The sequence below is a fragment of the Aspergillus heteromorphus genome (genome assembly GCF_003184545.1).
Source record: "Aspergillus heteromorphus CBS 117.55 chromosome Unknown BO70scaffold_23, whole genome shotgun sequence".
Classification (NCBI taxonomy): Eukaryota; Fungi; Ascomycota; class Eurotiomycetes; order Eurotiales; family Aspergillaceae; genus Aspergillus; species Aspergillus heteromorphus.
The window spans coordinates 80580-100445 of record NW_020290428.1 but is presented as its reverse complement, the minus strand read 5'-3'; the positions used below and the strand labels follow the sequence as shown (position 1 = coordinate 100445).

Here is a 19866-nt window from a genome sequence, read left to right as displayed (position 1 = left end):
ACATAGGAAATAGGAAATGAACTGAAATGAATTGTGAGGGAATGTGAGGGAATTTGAGGGAATGTGTGGCACAGGAAATATTAATGCAGGGAAAGGTGGAAGGAAAAGTAAGAGAGTGAGAGATTAGAACTCAGAAGGAAAGAGAAAGATTGAAAGATTGAAAGATGGAATGTCCCTCAGATGAGATGAGGTGAGAGGTATCACAGACATATCGCATTATTGGTACATGAGAGCAGGTGGTCTTGGCCAGCTGTCACGATTGAGATGGGTTGAGAGAGAGAGATAGAGAGTACGGGATCACGGTCGGGATCAGCAGCGTCACTGGCGCGCGTTATCCAGCAGGAGCTGGGTGGCCTCGGACCACCCCGAGGCATCGGCCATCTCGAGGACGGTCTGGCCGGTCTCGTCTTTCTGGCTGACGTCGACGCCGCCGCCCTGCTCGATCAGCAGACGCAGAAGTGCGAGGTCGCGGTATTCGATCGCCTGCATGATGGCGTTCCAGTCGCGGTAGGTCTTGTTGGGATCGGCGCCCTTCTCGAGAAGCAACTCGATCATAGAAACGTCACCGTCAGGGCATCGTCGGATCGCTTTGACGAGTGGCAAGTGCTCGCCCGGGGCGTTGGGATCGGCGGCTCCCTCGTTCAAGAGAAAGTTGACGATGTCGACGTATCGCTCCCGCAGCGCGGTGGTCAGTGGCGAGAACACGCCACCATTCTTGTATTCCACGCTGGCACCGGCTGCTAGAAGCAACTTGATGCTCTCCAGCTGGTTCGCCAGTACTGCCATCTCCATGACTCCCTTGTGTGCGGACAGGTCAGTGACAGCGGGAAGCAGCATTTGGAGAATGACGGGTGACTTCACGGCCATGCATACTGGCCAGTCCTGACCGCGCTGGTTGGCATCAGCGCCGTGTGCGAGTAGGAAGGTGAGGATGTCCGTGCGGTTCTCCCGGATTGCGGTAGTCAGCGCCGTGTGGCCCTGGGCATTGCGGTCATTCGGGTTGGCTCCCCCCTGCTCCACCAGCCATTTCAGCGCCTCCAGGTTGTTCATTTGCACGGCCATCTCGACGATGCCTGGCGGCTGGTGGAGGTCGGCTCCAGCATCCACCAGGTCAGCGAGGAGTTGCGGACGGCGGTGGGTAACGCACTTCCAAGCCGGGTACTCAGATGCCATGACATTGGGGTCGGCACCGTTGGCCAGGAGCAGGGCGAAGAGGTCGGCGCGGTTGTCGCGGATAGCCGAGCAGAGCGGGGTGTAGATGCCGTCCTTCTTGGAGTTGGGGTCGACACCGGACTGCAGCAGGATACGCACGGCATCAACATTGTTGATACTCACTGCCTGCTCCATGATACCGGGTGTCTTCTTGACATCGGCTCCGCGCGCAAGGAGGACGTGTAGACAAGCTGGGCGGTAGATGGCCGACCAGAGCACATGCTCCGGACCCGGCAGGTTGGGGTTCGCTCCGCGGTCCAGCAAGGTCGTCACAATGATGACTTGATCGGCTTGCACCGCCTCAAGCAGCGCCGTCTTGCCATCGCGGCCCTTGTGGTTGGGGTCGCTGCCCGCCTCTAGCAAGAGGTCCACGAGCCGCTGCGGCGCCCCTTTGCGGATGAGTTCGATCAAGATCGTCCTGCCGTTGCGCGTCTCAAGATTTGGGTTGCCGCCGTGCGCGAGCAGCAGCTGCACTAGGTGCATCTTGGTGTTGGCGATAGCGCAGCCTAGCGGTGACTCCCGATCCAGTCTGGCCGTGTAGTTCGGATCGGCGCGGTACTTCAACAGAATTGTCGCTCCATCAATAAAAGACTCCTCTACCGCTGCAAGAAGCGGCGTCTTGCCGTCCTTGTCTGGCACGTTTGGGTCGGCACCAAAGAGAAGCAACAACCGCATTCCCTCGAAATCGCGCTGACTCACGGCCTCGTTGAGCGGATGAATGCTGTCCACCATGTCCGGCGAGACACCGCTGTCCAGCAGCTGTTCCATCAACTTGTGGTTTCGCCCGCGCACCGCGGAGGCCAGGGCACTGCGTAGCTGGGTGACGCTCGCGGCGCTAGTCCGGCTAGGCGCGCGATGAGGCGGGGTCACGTCCACTGTAGGCTGGGTGAACTGGGCTGATAGCCCCAGATCGGGATCGGTATCGCTGTCAGCTTGCATCAGGGTGTCTGCGCCTGAAGCCAACGAGCTCGTGCGAGTCGGGGGGTCCTCCGGGAGTCGGCGGAGACGTTGCGACACGTCAAAGGAAGGTCGTAGTTGGTCGGAGCTGGCGAGGAAGAGAGAATCGAGTGAGAGGATGGAAGACAAGTTGTCTGAGATGCTTTCGGGGGGAGGGGGGAGGGGGGCGCTACGGACGCTCCCGCTCGTTCTGGGGTCAATAATCTGGTCGAAACTGGGCGGCCCCTTCGGGGGCACTGCAGGCACAGGCTGGGAGGGCGGTGGAGAAGGCTGCATGGAGACGACCGGGTGTTTCCTTGCAGCCGTCTCAGGCAACCCACGTTCAAGAGACTTTGTCTTGTTGATGCCCATGACAGAGCGACCTTTCGCCATGCGGTCGAGCGCAGCAGCTAAGCCTGCGTACCCGATGCCCTCGGACTCCTCCGGACGGGTTTCCCCGAGCGACCAGTGAAATGCCATGACACTGATCTGGAGAGTTTCCGTCGTGTTCTTCAGCGACTCGCGAATGCGACTCAGTTCCTGACCAGGGCGGTGCCATCCTCGCTGCAGTTTTCCCAGGGCGCCGCGGTGCTCATACTGGATCAGCTTGGTGATGACCTTGTCGAGATGTTGGAAGTCGCGATAAGCGGCGACGAACTTCTTTTCCACCTCCTGGATGATCACTTCGGGCAGCGCGCGGTTAGCAGCGGTCGACTCGGTGATTCCGGCTTCAATGGCCCACAGGGCGCGACAGGTATCGAGGAAGGTCTGCGCCAGATCACGGAAGCCGTCGGGCAAGTCGTGAGCGGTACTGAGGTAGTCGAGCATGTGCATGGAGATGCGATTGCCCAGCTGCGTGGCCTGCGCCGAGACGGCGAAGACGGCATCCTCCGCCGTGGGAGCCATGGTGTTCGCGAGGTGAGAGTGACAGCTTGTCGTCTAATTCGCAGGAGGGAGGGAGATCAGGTTCAGCTCCGGGGCGCAGGGCAGGAGCTCAGGATTTATTTGAAGGCCGGCGGGCGATCCAGCGTGCGCGAGACAATCATTTTCGGGGTCGACCCGCTCGGCCTTTGCTACGTCCACGGTTGGATCACCCCTAATAGTGAGTTTCATTGGCCTAATCTCGGGCTGGTGACGGAATTGCGTGGATGCTCCAGTTAAAGGGACATGATCAGGAACGGTGGTGCGCCTGATAACCGGGGGAGGGGCCAACCATGTGGCCGCCCAGGCTTTCAGTCAGCGGTTCCCTTAATTCCCTTGGGCCTGCACCGGGATCTGACTAGATTGCTTCGATGGGTCGATCGAATCCTTGGCCAGGGAGAGTAGTGGACCCAATCGCTTGTCTTTTCCTCCCGCGCCGTTGGTTGTTGCCGGGTCCTGCTCGGTTTCAGTCTCCCACGCTTCTTCTTTGTGCACACTCGAGTGTTTCGGTGATTGCAAAATGGTGTCACTCTGGAGGAGCTCCGGGTCATCTTTTGATACCATGACGAGGGCAATTGGCTAGGAGCAGTTCATAGACTTGCAGTCGCAGTAGTCCCAGCTGAACTGTGGGCGCAACGCTAGGCGAATGCTCGGGGGAATGTGAGTGGTCCGATCCGCCTCCTAGACGGGATGAGGGCAAGGCAACCTTCACCGGAACCAACCCAAACTTCGACGGACCCAAACCTTCATGCATCGCGCCGAGGGATTCGCGCAGCCACGGCGCAGGTGGGGACGCGCAACAATCTCTTTGACTGTGAACCCACCAACATCGGTCCAGGCCCCGTAGCTAATAAACCCGCCCTTTGTTCCACCGGCTGCCTGCTGTCTGCCTCCGTCGGCTCTGCTGGACGGGCGTCGTGAGAGGCTCCCGTTGTGGTACTGCACCGGGGATAAGCTGATAAGGTGGTGATCGACGGTCTTGGAAGGTGGAAGAAGGAAGGTGGGAAGAAGGGGGCTCCTGAAACCAGGCCCGCAGCGTGATCCTGCTGCGAATCCTTCGAATCTCCCGCGTCGACGATGAACCCGGTCTCTGGCTCCAGGGTCTCACTCTGGGGATTATTATTGTGGGAGTGCTGGATTGGACTCGACTGCTGGCCTGCTGGACTGCTGGCCTGTCAGCTCAACCTCCACTGACGAACTCTTGACTCGGGACATTTGTTTCCCTGATGACGCCGGATGAGCACTGATCGGTTCTCGACCTGCATCGAGGCGGATACCCCGGTGCGATCTAGATCCTGTGTGGGGAAAAAAATGCCGCACAAAGGTTATTTATTAGAAATCGGTGGGGTGCAGTGGTTTTGCTCCCGATGACGATGACGATGATGACTATGATCGCCCCCCTAAGCCTGGAAGTAACTGCACGCTTCGAGAGAACCGAGACAAGAAATGATGGCCATGTCGTGTCATGGATGCAACGATGATTGTTGCAGGGAAACAGATGGCTTGTTTTGTTTCGCAGAGAAGATGAAGACGCGCTGCAGCGTGGCTGGTCCGCGTCGCCGCCCGGACTGTCTGCATAAGACGGTCACGTGGGATGAGTCAGCCGTGCACGGGGTGGGTCTTGTGCAGGCATAAGGGGCAGCCCCTGATTCAGTGGCGACTGAATAATTGGGCAAACCATCCAATACGAGGGAATGCACGAGGACAAAGAAGACAGCTGTCCTACCAACGAACTAACCTAGTGCGTTGAGGAGATTCAGGGCAAATTACCGGCCTACCCATAGTGTGAGTCACATCGTGGTTCTATATTTCTCAAAAGAGGAGGGATTATTGATCACTCGGGAGATATCCTCCCCATGCCGAGGTATAAGTGTCATATGCCACTGTCCTCAAGTACTCGATAGATACCAGCTGAGGATGGATTGACAGCCAGAAAGTCAAATCCCTGCAGGACATGAGTCGGTTCAAAAAGCCAACTTTTGCCAACGAGAACCAGGGTCCCACTATTAGGCTGCTAGACATCTGCAAGGGCGATCATTCCCATCTTCAAGTTCCTACAGTGTGCCAGGTAGCACCATGAAGTAGGGCAGTGCCCAAAATCAACACAAGACTAGGAAACCATATCGATCCTTCGCCCCTCTCGACTTTCCTCAATCCACCAACCCTAACCAACACCAACAACCCCCCTATCATTCAACCCACTCGGCCCCGTCGGCAGTCACACCTGAAACCCCCCCCTCACCCTCACTCACCTCACCCTGAACTGAAGAAACGGCCCGTCCTTCATGCTGGTGAAACACCACCGCGTCTCATACTCGCCCTCGCGATCGCCCGTCCCCTCGCCAACCCGCCCCAACTGCCCATCCGCCGCTCGCATATCGAACCGCCACAAAACCCGCGCCATCGCCACCGTGAACTCCATCACCGCCAGCCCCTTTCCAACACACGCTCGAGGCCCAACGGAGAAAGGGGCAAATGAGCTCGACGCGGACGTCGTCTTCTCGAGCCACCGCTCCGGTCGGAACACGGACGGTTCGGGGAAGACTGCCTCGTCGTGATGCAGCGCGTATATCCCCGCGCCGACCTCCATTCCTTCCGGGATCAACTCTCCGTCGATCGTTGTTCCGCCGGCGAGAACCTCCCGCCACAGTGCGCCTCCCACCGAGGGTGTCAGGCGCATCGCCTCGTCCAGGCACGCGCGGAAGTATGTGCATGACGAGAGCGTCACACCCGGACGGATGTCCTGCACGTCGGCAAAGGTGGATCGGATCTCCGCTGTTGCCGTCGCCAGCGCATCGGGATACCGAGTGAGATAGAAGAACGTCGCCGCCATCGCGATGGACGTCGTGTCGGAGCCTATATATCAATCACATCTCTCAGCTCAGCTCACTCTCCCCATCGTCGACGAACAGCACAGCACATTGCGAATACATACCCGCCACAATGAGCAGATTACTTTCCGCGTACAACTCCGGCGCCGGAAACCCCTCGCCTGTATTCGGATCCTTCGCGGCAAGCAGCTTCGAGCAGATGTCCACGACTCCGTCACTCGGTGGGCTCTTCCTCCGTTCCTCCACGATCATTTGCGATGTCCGACCGAAGCGCATTGCCTTCTGCAGCGCCCCGGGGTAGACGAAGCGACCGAGCCCGAGGGGCTCGATGGCAGGAAGTTCGGTTAGGATACTCACGCGACGCATCTGAGCCAACATGTCGTCGAGGATGAAGTGGTAGTCCGGTTTTTCGAGCGCGTGTAAAGAGCGCCCGAAGACGAGCTCCGTCATGACGTCGAAGGTGTAGTAATCGCCTGGCGAGTGTCAGTTTTAGTCCGTTTGCCGATGGGGGCAGACGTACACCACTCGGACATATTCTTCGGGCATGTCCATCCATCGTCTGTTGTCTGGTAGGCAGGACTGAAATCATCCTGTCTCTCCGCGAGACGACTGCAGAGCCGATCCACCGTGCGGAGGAGAGTCGGCTCAAGGAGCTTTAGATTCTGGTCCGACAGCCCTTGGCTCAGGATGCGACGCTTCCGACCGTGCACTTTGTTGTCGACCGCGGTCAGCGTGCTGGAGAAGCCCTTCCGCAGGCCAATGCTGTGGTAAGACGGGCTTTTCTGGACATTCTTGCCGAAGCCATAGATATCTGCCCCGTCGTCGGTCAGTCTGTCTGTCTGTCGTCTTCTGGTCTGGGGGAACTACATACCGTGGAACCCGGTACTAGAAGCGAATATCACGCGATGTGGCGCGTATCGCACGATCGGGCCTATATCAAGGTGAGTGAGTGGAACCGTCCCAGAAGATGAGAGTGAGACAAGAGCTACCATATTTCTTGTGACACCTCAGCATATCAACATGCAGGTCACCCCGTTTACCGTAGTAGACGGCCCGCCAGCTCGTCAGCTTCGCGAGCCACGGACCGGGGTATTTCGCCAGCGGGTGGAAGTACAGTCTGTGGATGCAGAGGGCAACCACCTAACACAAAGTCAGTAAGTCGGTATGTACATAGTACAACGGCGCGGGGATTGGTGGTGCGCACGTAGACAAAACCAGCGAGTCCCCCCCAGCCCGCGACTCGCAAAAGTGATTGAAAAAGGTCTGTCACAGACGATGCCATAGTCCAGCGGTCCATCATGGATTGAATTGACCAGAGTTGAGGGAATAAAAATGAACACCCAGACAAAAGCCCATCCATCTCATCTGGGTTTTAAATATGGAAATTAGGCAGCGAGGACATGCTCAATCCATGTCTGCTGTCTCAGTCTGTCTCCGTCTCTCTCCGTCTCTCTCCGTCTCACTCACCGTCCCCGTCTCCGTCTCGCTATCTCCGTTCGGGGGCCTCATGACACACGTACTCGGATCTGCACGCCTGCGTGTCGCCAACTCCACCCGTCCAAAATTCACTCAGCTTAATAGGCAAGATGTTGCTGACATCATCATCCTCGCCGTCATCATGCATCGACGAGACGAGGCCAGCGAGACAAAGCGGAATAATGATTCCCGTACACCACCACTCCGCCACGCTTATCCGCAGCTCCACCCAACCAATCTATTGTCCGGATGGGCATCAGTCCATGTGATCGGGATTATTATTAGGAAGCGATCAGGCGTCCAGCGCGGGACTAGCTGTGGCCTTGTGCCGGTAGGTGAGTTGTTAGTTGAGTCTTAAAATGAGATTAGACGTATCATGGATAGATTCCAGACTTTGGGGGGAGGGCTGATATGCTTTGGCATACAAAGCATCACCCGGCAGCGTACGCCCAATAAAAGGCATATTCCCACAAATAATGCATCACACACAATAGCCATCTGTTCGAAAGTCTGGTTTGGCGTCGTAGCTGGAACTATTCACATTCTACATCATACACGCTGCATAACCCGAGTCAGAATAGAGCACCTTTCTCAGCAAAACAGGCAGAATCACCTGCACCCAGCCTCTCGATTAGCACTTCACTTCACGAACGAATTTGACACCGTCATTCTGATTCCGATAGATCCGTTCTACATGGGCTTCCTTTTCAAGGCGAAGATATACTCCCTTCTTGTCTTCATTGGACTGGATGCTCCTGATAATCTCCCTCGAGAGCCATGGGTCTGTGTACGACGAGTGCGCTTCATCGATTACAATCACTGCCACTGGACTAAGATATTCTTCATGACGATGGCCCGGAAAGTCCGTTTCGAGCATCTGAGAGAGTCGTTTCCAAGTATCATCATGGGTTATTCAACTTCTCAGGGGATGACCACCTCTCAAAATGAAAGGTCCTTCCCCCGATGGCTGTATAATAATCACCAAGGAGCTTAGCAAGCGTCGTAATGTCACTCGCGGAGGTGCCAGAGACAAAGGCAAACCTGTGAATATTGAGAACGGTCGCAAACTTTCTCACTGTGTCCCAACGAGGAGATATGAATGAGTTACTGGTGACTGCTCATCGCCACATCATGTTAGTTATGGGCTCAAACAGCGGGACGGAATCTGACCTCCGGGTACCTGGTAAGGTTGTAGCACTTCTGGACGGGGTTCCCACCTGGCATTTACCAAACCTGGCAGGGACAGCTGGGCGTATCTTCCGTATTGGCCAGAGCTGCTACCAGGCAACAGTTTTTGTGCTGACATCGGCTGCCCCTCCTACTTAGTGTGTTCTCCTCAGGCACCAAATATTGCACGGGCATCTCAACGCGTCTTTGCTCCGGGCAACTGTTGCTGCTAGGCAGAGTGTCCCGCCTGATGAACGCGTCAATCTCCGCATCCTGGTGACTTGCCAGGGAATGATGGTATTTGAGGTATGCATCGCCGAGCTTTAACTTGGATGTAAAGGCGAAGACTTCCTGGTGATACGGACATTCTATGTAGAGTTGGCATACTGGGACAAATGCGGTGTAATGGCCGGCAGCCACGGTGCGATCAAGCGCGTGGTCTGTCTTGACGCGCGTTAATGGGCGTGTTAATGGGATCGCGCCTAGGGTGATGAAATAAGACGTGTAGACTATTGATATTCAAAAGATGAAGGATGGTGGGAGAGTGGGAGATGATACGGAAAGGAATTTTGCGGAGGAGAGAGAGATGAGACAGTGAGGGTGGAAAGCGGGAGAAGGGAAAGAAGGGAGAGAATCAGGCTTGGTCCAGACTGCCATGGGCTTGGTTGTACCTGCACATCGCTCCATATAGTAGTAATTGCCAATGGTCGCAGTCCACCAGTTGCCTGATACGATGTGACTGGGAGAAATAACCATCCAATCGGTTCAAAGCCATGGTGTGGCACCCAATATTGAAGTTGAAGAATTGGATAAATATGTTGTAAATCTGTGAATATGATGGTGCTATTCATCCGTATTGAAATTGTACATGACGGGAAAATATATAGTGCCTATCCCAGCCATCCTCCCGCCACACTCATTTAGTCCCAACAGTCCGGAATGAATCCAGGGACATGGCTGGTTAATTCTAGGATTGATGCTTAATTAAGGCCATTATGAAACAATTCCCTGCCCGTTGCATAATTATCACCGATCTTCACCAAATCAAGCCAATCTATAAGCAGTCTAAAAATAAGCAATCCTTCGTTCACGTTTTCTCCCAGGGCAAATAAAGTAGTCGGAAATACGTTCCGGAATATAGTTTCAAAACAGACCCGCTCTGCCAATCCCCGACCATCCAAACGAGACTATATCGCTACAACATTGCAATAATAGTTCCGAATCATCCCAGATACCTTTTTCCAGCTGAATCTTATAATCGCGAATATGTCCCTTCCTGCTCAAGACCTGATCAACCATCAACCATCATCCATCATCCAAACAATTCAACGATCCCAACACCACCACCACCACCACCACCACCCATACAAACGAAATACCACCAACCCAACCGACAAAATGCCCTTCAAACTCCTCCTCTTCGTTTCCCGCCTCCCGCACATCTCCCCCGAGGCCTTCAAATCCCAATACGAAGAGCACATCACCCTCGTCAAGCGTCTCGCAGGGGATACCTTCCCTCTCCTCCACAAGCGGACCTACCTCGCGCGCACCACCGTCGACATTCCCCCCGAGGGCGCAACATCCCGCAATGCCAACACCCCCGCCACGGTTCTCATGGGGCAGCAGTCGGACTACGACTATGATGTTATCGCGGAGATTACCTTCGCGGATCAGGAGGGCTTCGCGGCCTTCAGACAGAAGGTCTCTGCGCCGGATGCGCCCGAGGCGGCGGCTGAGTTGCACGCGCATGAGGCGAAGTTTATGGATGCGGAGAAGTTTGGGATTGTGGTGGTGGGGGATGTTTTGGAGACGAAGAGGTGAGGATGAGGAGAGTAATACGTGTGATTTATACAGAGAGAAACCGAAAAAATACCACCTACATACACTGCCCCCCCCCCCCTCTCCCTAAATATCCCCAAACCATCCCATACACCCCATACACCCCACCTAAAACACATTCCCCCTAACCTGCTTCACCCTCTCCAACCTCACATCCCTCCACATCCAAACCCCCGCCATCGCCAACGGCAACACCCCCAACCCCACAACCAACATCCGTTTCTGCGCCACCCCATACGCCCGAATCGTCGCATCCCTCTCCACCGTCCCGATCGGAAACTCCAACACCCGCGCCATCGACCCATACAGCTCCGCCGCCAGATACTTCTTTTCGGCGGGAAGATACCGTTCCAGGTATACGGGCACCGTGCTCGTCCAGATCGCGCCGGAGATGGCCGCCCCGATTCCCCCGCCGATTTTCGACCCCAGCCCCACCAGCGCGAAGGAGACCGCGATCGTCTCGTGGTCGCCTGTTGCGAGGCCCGCGATTTGATGGCATATCACTAATGTGCCGCCCGCGATGGCTTTGATGATTTCGCAGAGGATCACGTGGCTGATTGGGCTGGTGGGGGCGCGGAAGGGGATCATCAGCGCCGTGCCGAAGAAGAAGAGGGGGGTTGCGACGAGGGCGGGCGTTTTGAATCGGCCGAGGTGGCGGATCAGGCTGTTGGGGTGGTTAGTGGGGTGGGTGGGTGGGTTTGGAGGGGAGGGATGGGGGACGTACATTCCCACGGGCAGGGAGATGAGGCATGTTCCGATGGTGTAGATGTTGGAGATGTAGCCCGTGTCGCGGATGTTGGTGTTGAACACGACTTGGAGGTAGGATGAGAAGTACAGGTCCCAGCAGCTGTTGTGGTTAGGGAGCGTTTGCATTAGGGTTTGGGGATCGGGGACTGGGGCTTACTAGAAGCTGAGGAAGAGCGCGCATGCCAGAATGCAAGCACCCAGTAATGTTGGGTCTCTGAGACGGCTGTATGGGATGAAAGACACTGGAGCGCCGATTCGCTCCCAGTAGACGAAGCCGACGAAGCATATCGCCCCCAAGATGAGCATCGCGATGAGGTCGGGTGCCATCCATCGCTCCGTTAGAGATGGGCTCCACATGTTCCCCGAGGTGGCCAGAGTCAGTGGCAGTAGGATGAGGACAAAGGCCGCGGTGATCAATATCATGCCGATCGCTAGAGAGTCGTGTCAGCCTATTGTGGGTATCGGGGCAGGAGATGACGGAAGGCCATTGAGGCAAAAGAGGGATTCCTCGCTCGGGGCTCCCGATGAGGTCTGTCAGGAGACGTACGATCAAACTCCACCGCATAATGGATGAAAGAATGCATCCTCGAGCGACCCTTCCGCTCGCTGTTTATAAGACCCGCTGACTCGGCTGTGTGTCGGGTGTTCCGGAGCAAGAGGAACAGCGGCGCAGTCACGAGAGGTGTCAGGATGGCAAAAGTGCCGAATCCCCACCAGAGGGCGCCATTCTGGTAAAAGGCCTGGGCTGCGGCAGGACCGGCGAAAGTGGTCGCGACATATGGGAATGATGCGATGCCGTAGACGAATGCTCGATTGACGAGTTCGGTGGTGTCGGAGAGGAAGACGTGCAGGACGTAGTCCATGCCGTTGTAGCCAACCCAGTATATAATCTGGCGATCGGGTTAGCATGGACGGGATGAGATACAGGTGAGCCATACCTGTGCCGCCATGTAGGTTTCGATGTTGCGACAGAGAGCCATGAGTACGAGACCTGGACAATCAGTATCGGGCGTGATATCTTGTTGGAGTGGTGGTCGTACCCAATGTGCACAGCACCACCATTATCCCGAATCCTTCCGCGCGCCCCCATATATCTATCAGTTTGGCGATGGGGAGCTTCGAGACTCCCCCGATGATGCTGGTGAGGACATTCGTGGTCGCGATCAGCGAGTGGTCGGTGAAGGCGGAGTAAACGTAGGGGTTGAGGCTGCTGGTTGTTTGTTGCTGTAGGGAGTTGACGGAGAAGATGAGGAAGACCCTGCAGGGTTAGCTTGGAGATCCCATCGGTGCGCGACACCTACAAGGCGTATCCGGTGTAGAGGGTCCGTGTGGACCAAGAGGAGGCCAAAGCCTCCATCTTGGCTACTCCATGGGACGTGTGTTCTGGGGATGTCTGATCCGGAGATTCGGGGATGGCCTCATAGCCGTCCTCGCGGGGCCGATCTGCCGAGCGCGCGTGTCGGATCTCATCAAGCACCTCGCAAGCTGCGTCGTACTGGGTCCGCAAGTACCCGAGCATGGTGACGCGATGTAAACAATGCGGTATAGAACAAAGAGGACGGGTGAGTATCGGACCAGCAGCGGCCAGCGCTTGGGTCACTACATGGATGAGGGAGTGAAGAGGGTAGATATGGAGGTGCCACACAGGAGAGAAGTGAGCCGAGCCGGAAGCCGAATGTGCGAGAGACGGTCACCGATGGGATGGCGCTGGATCCTATCGCTGCTGGCGGACTGGTGGACCCCGTCCTACTAGTCGCGTCGCCGCCGCCCCGTCATTGGCGCTCAAGCGAGATTATCGTATCTGATGCGTCCATCAGATAAGATCCTTCGGCTTGTTGGATTCAAGGGGGGGAGGTCAGGGTGTTGCTTTCATCCCACGACACAGTGCATGGGGTATTGATTCCCGGGGATTTCCCTCGTATATTCTCCCCGCGTACCGCTCTTCAAATGCCGTTCCAACCGTGCTGTCACTGGCGATCGGGTGATTCCCGTGGGAGAGAACGGGTCGCTCGGCGCAGACCCCACACCAGGTGGGGATAGTCGCACAAAGGTGGTAAGACGCCTTTTATCTATCGCTGAATGTGACAGATGCCAGAAGTTTATCCTGGATCTTGCACATGGAGAGTTGGCTTCAAGAAGCACTTTTTGTACTGCTGGGTTGGTCTTTGAGAATCTATGCTACAGAATCTCGGCTGTCAGAGAATTAGATAACTAGACAACAACAGCGTCGGAGGAATATTATGACGTAGATTGGGTTGGCAGGTTTAAACCACTGGAAAACAAACAAGGTGAAGGGAAGACACCAGTAAAAACGTCCGAGGCATTTGTGGATTATCTGCGCCGGTTCCACATCCACCTTCCACTTCTTCATCCACCTCCGCTCCTTAACCTTCATGAGATGCGCGGGTTTGGCGAATCGGCCATCGCGGAGCAATTGCGAGGATACCTCCACGTCGCAGGTGTACAGGATGATTCCTCCCGGGGAGACAGCGAGGAAAGTGTCGACCCCGACGCGTTGGAAGGGTTCATACCCGTTGTGCCATGCGTCGTTGAAGAGCGGCAGCGGAGGCCAGTTGGCCGTCCACGCGGACGGGAGAGCCCGCAGCCAGGGCACCACTAGGGATTGTCCCACGAGCAGGCCAGGGACAGAGGGATCATGTATTTCGAGTTGCTTCGGTGTATATACTAAACATTATCTTGAGTGTACGTTCTTGTAGAAATTGCTTTCTCGAATATAGCTCTTGCTGTATTGCTCTTCCTAGATAACCTCATTCCTAGACCCAACACACCTTCAATCAAAAGACCCTGTCATGAATTGAAGACCAATTAAGCGCACAGACATCACCCCCTTTCAGCCCCCACCCTTTGCACCAACCAACATATCAACCCTACGCACTCCTAACCACCTCCTCCCCAAGCACACTGACCACCTTCTGCACCGCCCCCCTCGCCAACATCGCCTTCTGCCACCGTGTAAAATGCGGAAACTCCTCCTCCCCCCGCCACGCATGCTCCCCCTCCCGACCCCCATGAAAAACGTGATCTGCATGTTCCACATCACGAACGCCAGGTCTGCATACGTGCATTTCTCTCCCACGAGCCATTCTTGTGTGCTGAGCACCTTGTCGAGTACCCCCGCTACCCGCTTCACTTCGTTGCCGTACCGGATTTTGGCGGATTCGGGGGATTCCCCGTAGATGTTGGCGTGGAAGAGGTTGAACGTGTTTTTTTTGGGGGTGGGGGGGGAGGGAGTTAAATGGGTTATGCATATGTCTGGATTTATTATGGGGGTAGGATGTGAAGAGGGAGAGATGGGTGCGTAAGGTGAGGTGAGGGTAAGGTGGGGGGAGAGGGCTGGACATACCACGCCGACTGCCCGAAATACGGCCCCTGTCCGGAGGCTTGGAAATAGGACCACTGCGCCAGGTGGTATTTTTCGGGGAAGGTCGAGTATGAGATCTTGTGGTCTTTGTCATAGGTGTCGATTAGATACTATTTTTTTTTATGTTTCTTGTTAGTGGCGCTTCGTTGGGGTCTTGGGCAAGGGAGGGAGGGTATGTATGATATATGTATGTATGTACCTGCACGATGGCGCCGGATTCCCACAGAGTCAGGTCGGTGTTGGGATCGATGATGGCTAGGATCGGTTAGTAAAGTACCTACCTACCTATGGAGAGGTGCGAAGTGAGACAATAGAGAGAGGCAATGGGGGGGGGGGGGGGGGAGTATCTGACCTGGCACGCGGCCGTTGGGGTTCACATCGGTGAAGGGCTTCTGCTTGAGCCCGTCGAGCTCAACCCATTCGGTCTCGTAGGGGAGGTTCAACTCCTCAAGGATGATGAGGACTTTGGAGGGGTTGGGGACGTGGTCTACATCGGTCGGTCAGATCAGGTCTCCTGGTCATGTTTGAGATGAATGGTGCTCACTTCTCCAGTACAGCTTGATTGGCTTGAGGGTCATGGTTGCGGCTGCCGAGCTCGGGCCTTGAATAGAATGGATGATGGCGAGAGAGTTAGCTGTCTACAATATTTGGATGTTCTTATTGTCGGCTGATGTCTCGCGCTGCTCCAGATATTTAAGAGGGCTGGCTATGGCTACAATAGTTTGATGTCTGTCTCCTCCCATTCCCAGTCAGAAGACGGGGCAGTGCTGGACATCCTACAGCCTTACGACAGGGGCTCTCCGGATATTTATTGGTGGCCTAGGATTCAGCCATTCCGTTGATCCAATTCAAGACTCTGCTAAATGATGACATAAAACAGTCACCAAGTGTATATATTACCGAGAGACGGTAATGGTAAGTCCTTAGTTAGCGAGCGGGCTGAACTGTACCTGGCGGCCCACCAATGATGTCCCATGCAGAAGAGGCCATGGATGCGCTTGTATACACGGAGGATTCCTGAGCCAGAACTGTTTTCGCAGCGCTAAGAATCATACTAGTATGCTAAAGATAGTTGATTCATCTGATCACACATGCACGTGCACATGCACATGCGACATTCCCCCCCCCTTGTTCGAGACCAAGTCAGGCAGCCGGCCTCATATAAGTGCGGGGTCCAATGCTCGCATAATCAGAGCACATTCATTATCAAGCACACAGCCCACCAAACAAAGTACGTCCGAGATGGACCTGACAGCCCCTGTCTTGACTGGCATGCGCGTAAGCCCTACCTAGTCGAGCCTCGGCTAATCTGGAAAATGGCTACGACCACAAGTCTCGACAGGTCCACACTCCAGTATCTAGGCAGCAGGCCAATGTGGTGGTCGCGGGACAGCCTCATCCGCGCGCCCCGGGGCTATGACCGTTGGTGGGGTTCTGGATCATTTGATTTATCCGTGGGCTTTAGATGGCTTGGTCGGTTGGTAGGCTGATGCAGAGATACTTGCAGGGATGTGTCCCGCCACGCACAAGGAAGAGAAGCCCACGGCTGGGTGTTGGTGATCCATATATATGGCCACGCACTGCTCTCACCATTGTAACCACCGGGGACGAGTCTGGGGGCATCTTTGTAGTAGGCTGGTAATGGCAGAGATACGATTGAGGACACAGGTCAGTTGTAATAAAATGCGAAAGCTCTGGTACACAAATTGTGGAAGTTCATGATATACATGTCAATCCTACATCAAACATGCATCAGTCCCATTACTCCTGCACCAGACTCGCAATATCCTGCGCAGCATAAATCTTTCCAATCAAGTCTGTCCCATCAACAAACGCCTGAATCCGAGTCGCCGTCGCGTCATCCAGCTCAACCGCAAGACGAGCAAAGCACACTTCCATACATTCTCTTTCGCTTTCGCATGATCCGACTGGAACTGAGGAAAATCCAAACTGCTGAGGTTCATCTCCGCCACGTCCCGTCGCTGAGACCCGTAGTCGTTATACTGACGGCACATCGTGGCTAGGTGCGATCCCAGAGCCCGTGCAAAGTATTTCTCCTGCACGGAGGAGAAGCGCGTAGGGTCTGTGCCGCTGATGTGGCGGCAGAAAAAGGTGAAGGAGTACGGACAGCTGGTGTTATTGGCGCCTGTCGTGCGGGCCCAATTGAAGTATGATCGAGAATCCTGCTTTGGATATCTGCTGCGGCTCGCATCCTGGAATTGTCTGGATCTCTCCGGTTCCTCTACGACGTGGTTGTGCGCAGCTTCTGGCCGTTTTCTGACACCGTGGTGTTGTCGGATGTGGTGGATATACTCTAGCAGCACGTCTCCTACCTCGAGAAGGGACGCAGTGGGTGTGGTGTCTTCCAATGGCGGTGTTGGTTGCAACTCGCGGGAGAGAGCGTCGGGTTCGCTTGAAGGCGAAAGAGGATCTTCTAGAGACGCCATCCAAACCCTCAGCCCTGATCATCCTCTTCAACTCGACAGCGCTGACCTCAGGTGGCGAGGCGAGGCGACCACCGACTCCATATTCTCGTCTGCTTGATAATTAAGCATCGAAATCACCATCATATCCCACAGGGTCCTACTCGTCAGGGGAAACCCCAATGCAGTGTTCACACTACTCCACGCGATAGGGATATACTCGAGATATTGATCCCCCGTCATGTCCATCTCATCGCGGGAAAAGACGTCCAGTCGCAATGTCCTCAATGATTGGGAATACAGTTACGCCTCTGCCACAGCAAGAAGCATTGCGCTCGCAGAAGTGTTGTTAAAAAGAGGCAGCCTCCCGAAGAACATTGCCATCCGCTGAAGCTTTTTCTCGGGCATTACAAAGATAGGGCGTTGTTGGGCTGAGAGGAGAATGTAGGGCTGTGGATGGGTCAGGTGGGTAGATGGAGCGATGTTGACTACAATACTAAGAAAAGATTCCTTTGGCCTGGAATGTTTACTTCTATTACCAGTAGCGTAGCGAGTCCAGGAGTCAGTGAATGGAGGCCAACTCCAGTGACGATCCACCCTCCACACACGTGGGATGTGAATGTGGTGCCATCTCTCGGACTCCGGGGCATCGCCGGTCCACCTCGCGGATACCCTCAGCCCTCAAGAGAATCTCGATCCCATCCCCTGCGCTGCTGGAAGGCTTCTCTCAACATCGATCCCTGATGGAGAAATGGCACCACCCGAGACAGTTCGGTTTATAAGTGCCCTGGGGGTGCTCTCGCCCGCGCTACCTGTGCCAGAATGACCTTCCTGCGCCTCACTCACATCGAGTCCACTGCCTTGATGGTCCATCTCGTCCCGTTCCTTGGAATGGCGGGAGCGGCCGTCGCGAGTCTGTCTCAACTCGCCACCAATGGTGCGTTCGTGGTGCCTGATCCTGATCACGATCTAAACGTGGCGTGTCTATCTAACTCCGCCTATCTCCAGGTCACTCCACATGGGGCACTCTGCCGTCTCCCAATCTTCCCCAGTTCCTGACCGACGGGGTTTGTATATATCTACGTCCCGGAGACCATGGCATCACACTCGCTAATACCCTCTATCCAGACTTCCGACCTCGAACCACCCTGGGGCAACGTAGACCCAGCCGGCCCCCCTCCCACCACCGGAGTGACGCGTCACTACAACTTCACCATCACGCGCGGCTTCAAATTCCCCGATGGCTTCAACAAAAGCGTCATTCTGGTCAACGATCAGTTCCCCGGTCCCTTGATCGAAGCCAACTGGGGCGACATAATTTCGGTTGCAGTCACCAACAACATCGACAGTCAAGACGAGGGTGTGACTCTCCACTGGCATGGCCTCACCCAGAGGAACACCCCCTGGAACGATGGTGTCCCCGGTGTCTCTCAGTGCCCGATCGCGCCTCGTGGGGCCAGCAGCTTCACGTATATCTTCCAGGCGGATCAATATGGCACGGGCTGGTACCACTCGCACTTCAGCGCCCAGTACGATGATGGGCTGTATGGACCTATGGTCATCCATGGCCCGCTGCAGTCGGAGATCACCTATGACCATGATCTGGGTCCGGTGATGATCTCTGATTACTACCGTATCGGTTACTCTGAACTGCTCGAGTTGAGCTTCTCGGACCCGCCACGGACTGTGAGGGCTGATGATAATCTGATAAATGGGAAGGGCGTCTATGATTGCAATGCCACTGAGGTGGATGATCAATGCCTCGCCGGAGCAGGAAGAGCCCGGTTCCAGTTCCAGTCGGGGAAATTGCATCGCTTGAGGCTCATCAACACCGGCTCGCTTGCTAATCAGAAGTTCAGCATCGATGGCCACGAACTGACCGTCATTGCGAATGACTATGTCCCGCTGAAACCGTATACAACCAGGGTAGTCACCCTGGGTCCAGGGCAACGAACGGACATAATTGTCAACGCGACCGGCTCTCCCACCGACGTGGCCTGGATGCGATCGGACATGGACATGGCATGCTCAGAGAACTCAACCACAACCGCCACCCACACCGCGCTGGCCGCCATCTACTATGAATCGGCAAATACAACTCTCCTCCCGCGCACAAACGGCACCACCTGGGAGAGCAACAACTATCGCAACGACCCGCTAGACCTCACCGTGCCCTACTACCCTTTGATACCCCCGGAACCCGAAACCACCCAGACAGTCACCATCACCGTCAGTTACAACGCCACCACCTTCGCCATGTTCATGGACGGCTCCTCCTTCCAGGCCGACTACAGCGAGCCCGCCCTCCTGTCCATCAACGAAGGCAACCTCTCCCTCCCCATCAGCCGCAACATCTACAATTTCGGCTCCAACTCCACCGTGCGCCTGATCCTCAACAACACCGACTCCACCCCTCACCCCATGCACCTCCACGGCCACAACTTCTGGGTGCTCGCGGAAGGCATCGGCGCCTGGAACGGCTCGATCACCAACCCCGAAAACCCGCTCCGGCGCGACACGCATATCCTGCAGCCCGGGACGGTAGATGCACCGTCGTATTTGGTCCTCCAGTGGACCCAGGATAACCCTGGTGTCTGGCCGCTGCATTGTCACATGGCGCTGCACGCGCGTGCGGGGATGGTTATGTTGGTTTTGGTGAGTCAAGATGAACCCTGCCTGGTGGGGATTCGTGGGGGGCATACGCTAAGATTGTGCTATCTGTCTAGGAGCGGCCGGACGATTTTGCAGCGGAGTTCTTGTCTGTTCCCTTGGCGACGGCGGAGACTTGTCGTGATTGGGACGTGTTTCGCCGGGAGGTCTAGATACGTGGATCAGGAGTCAGATGAATAAGGATCGAGCGAGGTTGATGACCCTGGCAGCGGAGGGGCCATCCTTCCACCTGTGTAAGTAGTAGACTCGGTCCTCGCGCCAG

At 55.6% G+C, this 19866-nt stretch overlaps 7 protein-coding genes across 7 annotated transcripts; 2 read left to right on the top strand and 5 right to left on the bottom strand.

Moving 5' to 3' along the window:
• Positions 1-3087: 3087 nt before the first annotated feature.
• On the bottom strand, positions 3088-3633 carry BO70DRAFT_398631 (uncharacterized protein; the record flags this gene model as incomplete). Its single annotated transcript, XM_025546796.1, has 2 exons — positions 3088-3377; positions 3429-3633. The coding sequence occupies 2 exons, from the start codon at positions 3631-3633 to the stop codon at positions 3088-3090; spliced, it is 495 nt and encodes a 164-aa protein (XP_025396949.1).
• Positions 3634-5317: 1684 nt separating this feature from the next.
• On the bottom strand, positions 5318-7209 carry BO70DRAFT_381403 (cytochrome P450; the record flags this gene model as incomplete). Its single annotated transcript, XM_025545468.1, has 6 exons — positions 7078-7209; positions 6941-7040; positions 6772-6831; positions 6421-6711; positions 6005-6373; positions 5318-5925 (listed from the first exon to the last, which is right to left on the bottom strand). Exons 1-6 carry the CDS (start codon positions 7198-7200, stop codon positions 5318-5320), a joined length of 1551 nt encoding a protein of 516 aa, XP_025396948.1. The 5' UTR covers positions 7201-7209.
• A 2645-nt stretch (positions 7210-9854) lies between these two features.
• BO70DRAFT_341112 (EthD domain-containing protein) lies at positions 9855-10364 on the top strand (the record flags this gene model as incomplete). Its single annotated transcript, XM_025541321.1, has 1 exon — positions 9855-10364. Exon 1 carries the CDS (start codon positions 9942-9944, stop codon positions 10362-10364), a length of 423 nt encoding a protein of 140 aa, XP_025396947.1. The 5' UTR covers positions 9855-9941.
• A 126-nt stretch (positions 10365-10490) lies between these two features.
• On the bottom strand, positions 10491-12720 carry BO70DRAFT_319426 (putative transporter; the record flags this gene model as incomplete). Its single annotated transcript, XM_025540440.1, has 7 exons — positions 12431-12720; positions 12170-12387; positions 12068-12120; positions 11677-12019; positions 11287-11560; positions 11107-11229; positions 10491-11046 (listed from the first exon to the last, which is right to left on the bottom strand). Exons 1-7 carry the CDS (start codon positions 12646-12648, stop codon positions 10491-10493), a joined length of 1785 nt encoding a protein of 594 aa, XP_025396946.1. The 5' UTR covers positions 12649-12720.
• Positions 12721-14017: 1297 nt separating this feature from the next.
• Positions 14018-15089, bottom strand: BO70DRAFT_388949 (glutathione S-transferase family protein; the record flags this gene model as incomplete). The annotated part of the gene is made up of 6 exons (XM_025546032.1): positions 14018-14122; positions 14155-14274; positions 14490-14621; positions 14711-14766; positions 14864-14998; positions 15056-15089. 6 exons carry the CDS (start codon positions 15087-15089, stop codon positions 14018-14020), a joined length of 582 nt encoding a protein of 193 aa, XP_025396945.1.
• A 1183-nt stretch (positions 15090-16272) lies between these two features.
• On the bottom strand, positions 16273-17183 carry BO70DRAFT_398626 (uncharacterized protein; the record flags this gene model as incomplete). The annotated part of the gene is made up of 3 exons (XM_025546795.1): positions 16273-16347; positions 16413-16923; positions 17005-17183. 3 exons carry the CDS (start codon positions 17181-17183, stop codon positions 16273-16275), a joined length of 765 nt encoding a protein of 254 aa, XP_025396944.1.
• A 615-nt stretch (positions 17184-17798) lies between these two features.
• On the top strand, positions 17799-19756 carry BO70DRAFT_372936 (multicopper oxidase; the record flags this gene model as incomplete). The annotated part of the gene is made up of 4 exons (XM_025544884.1): positions 17799-17871; positions 17943-18001; positions 18063-19589; positions 19661-19756. The coding sequence occupies 4 exons, from the start codon at positions 17799-17801 to the stop codon at positions 19754-19756; spliced, it is 1755 nt and encodes a 584-aa protein (XP_025396943.1).
• Positions 19757-19866: the final 110 nt, after the last annotated feature.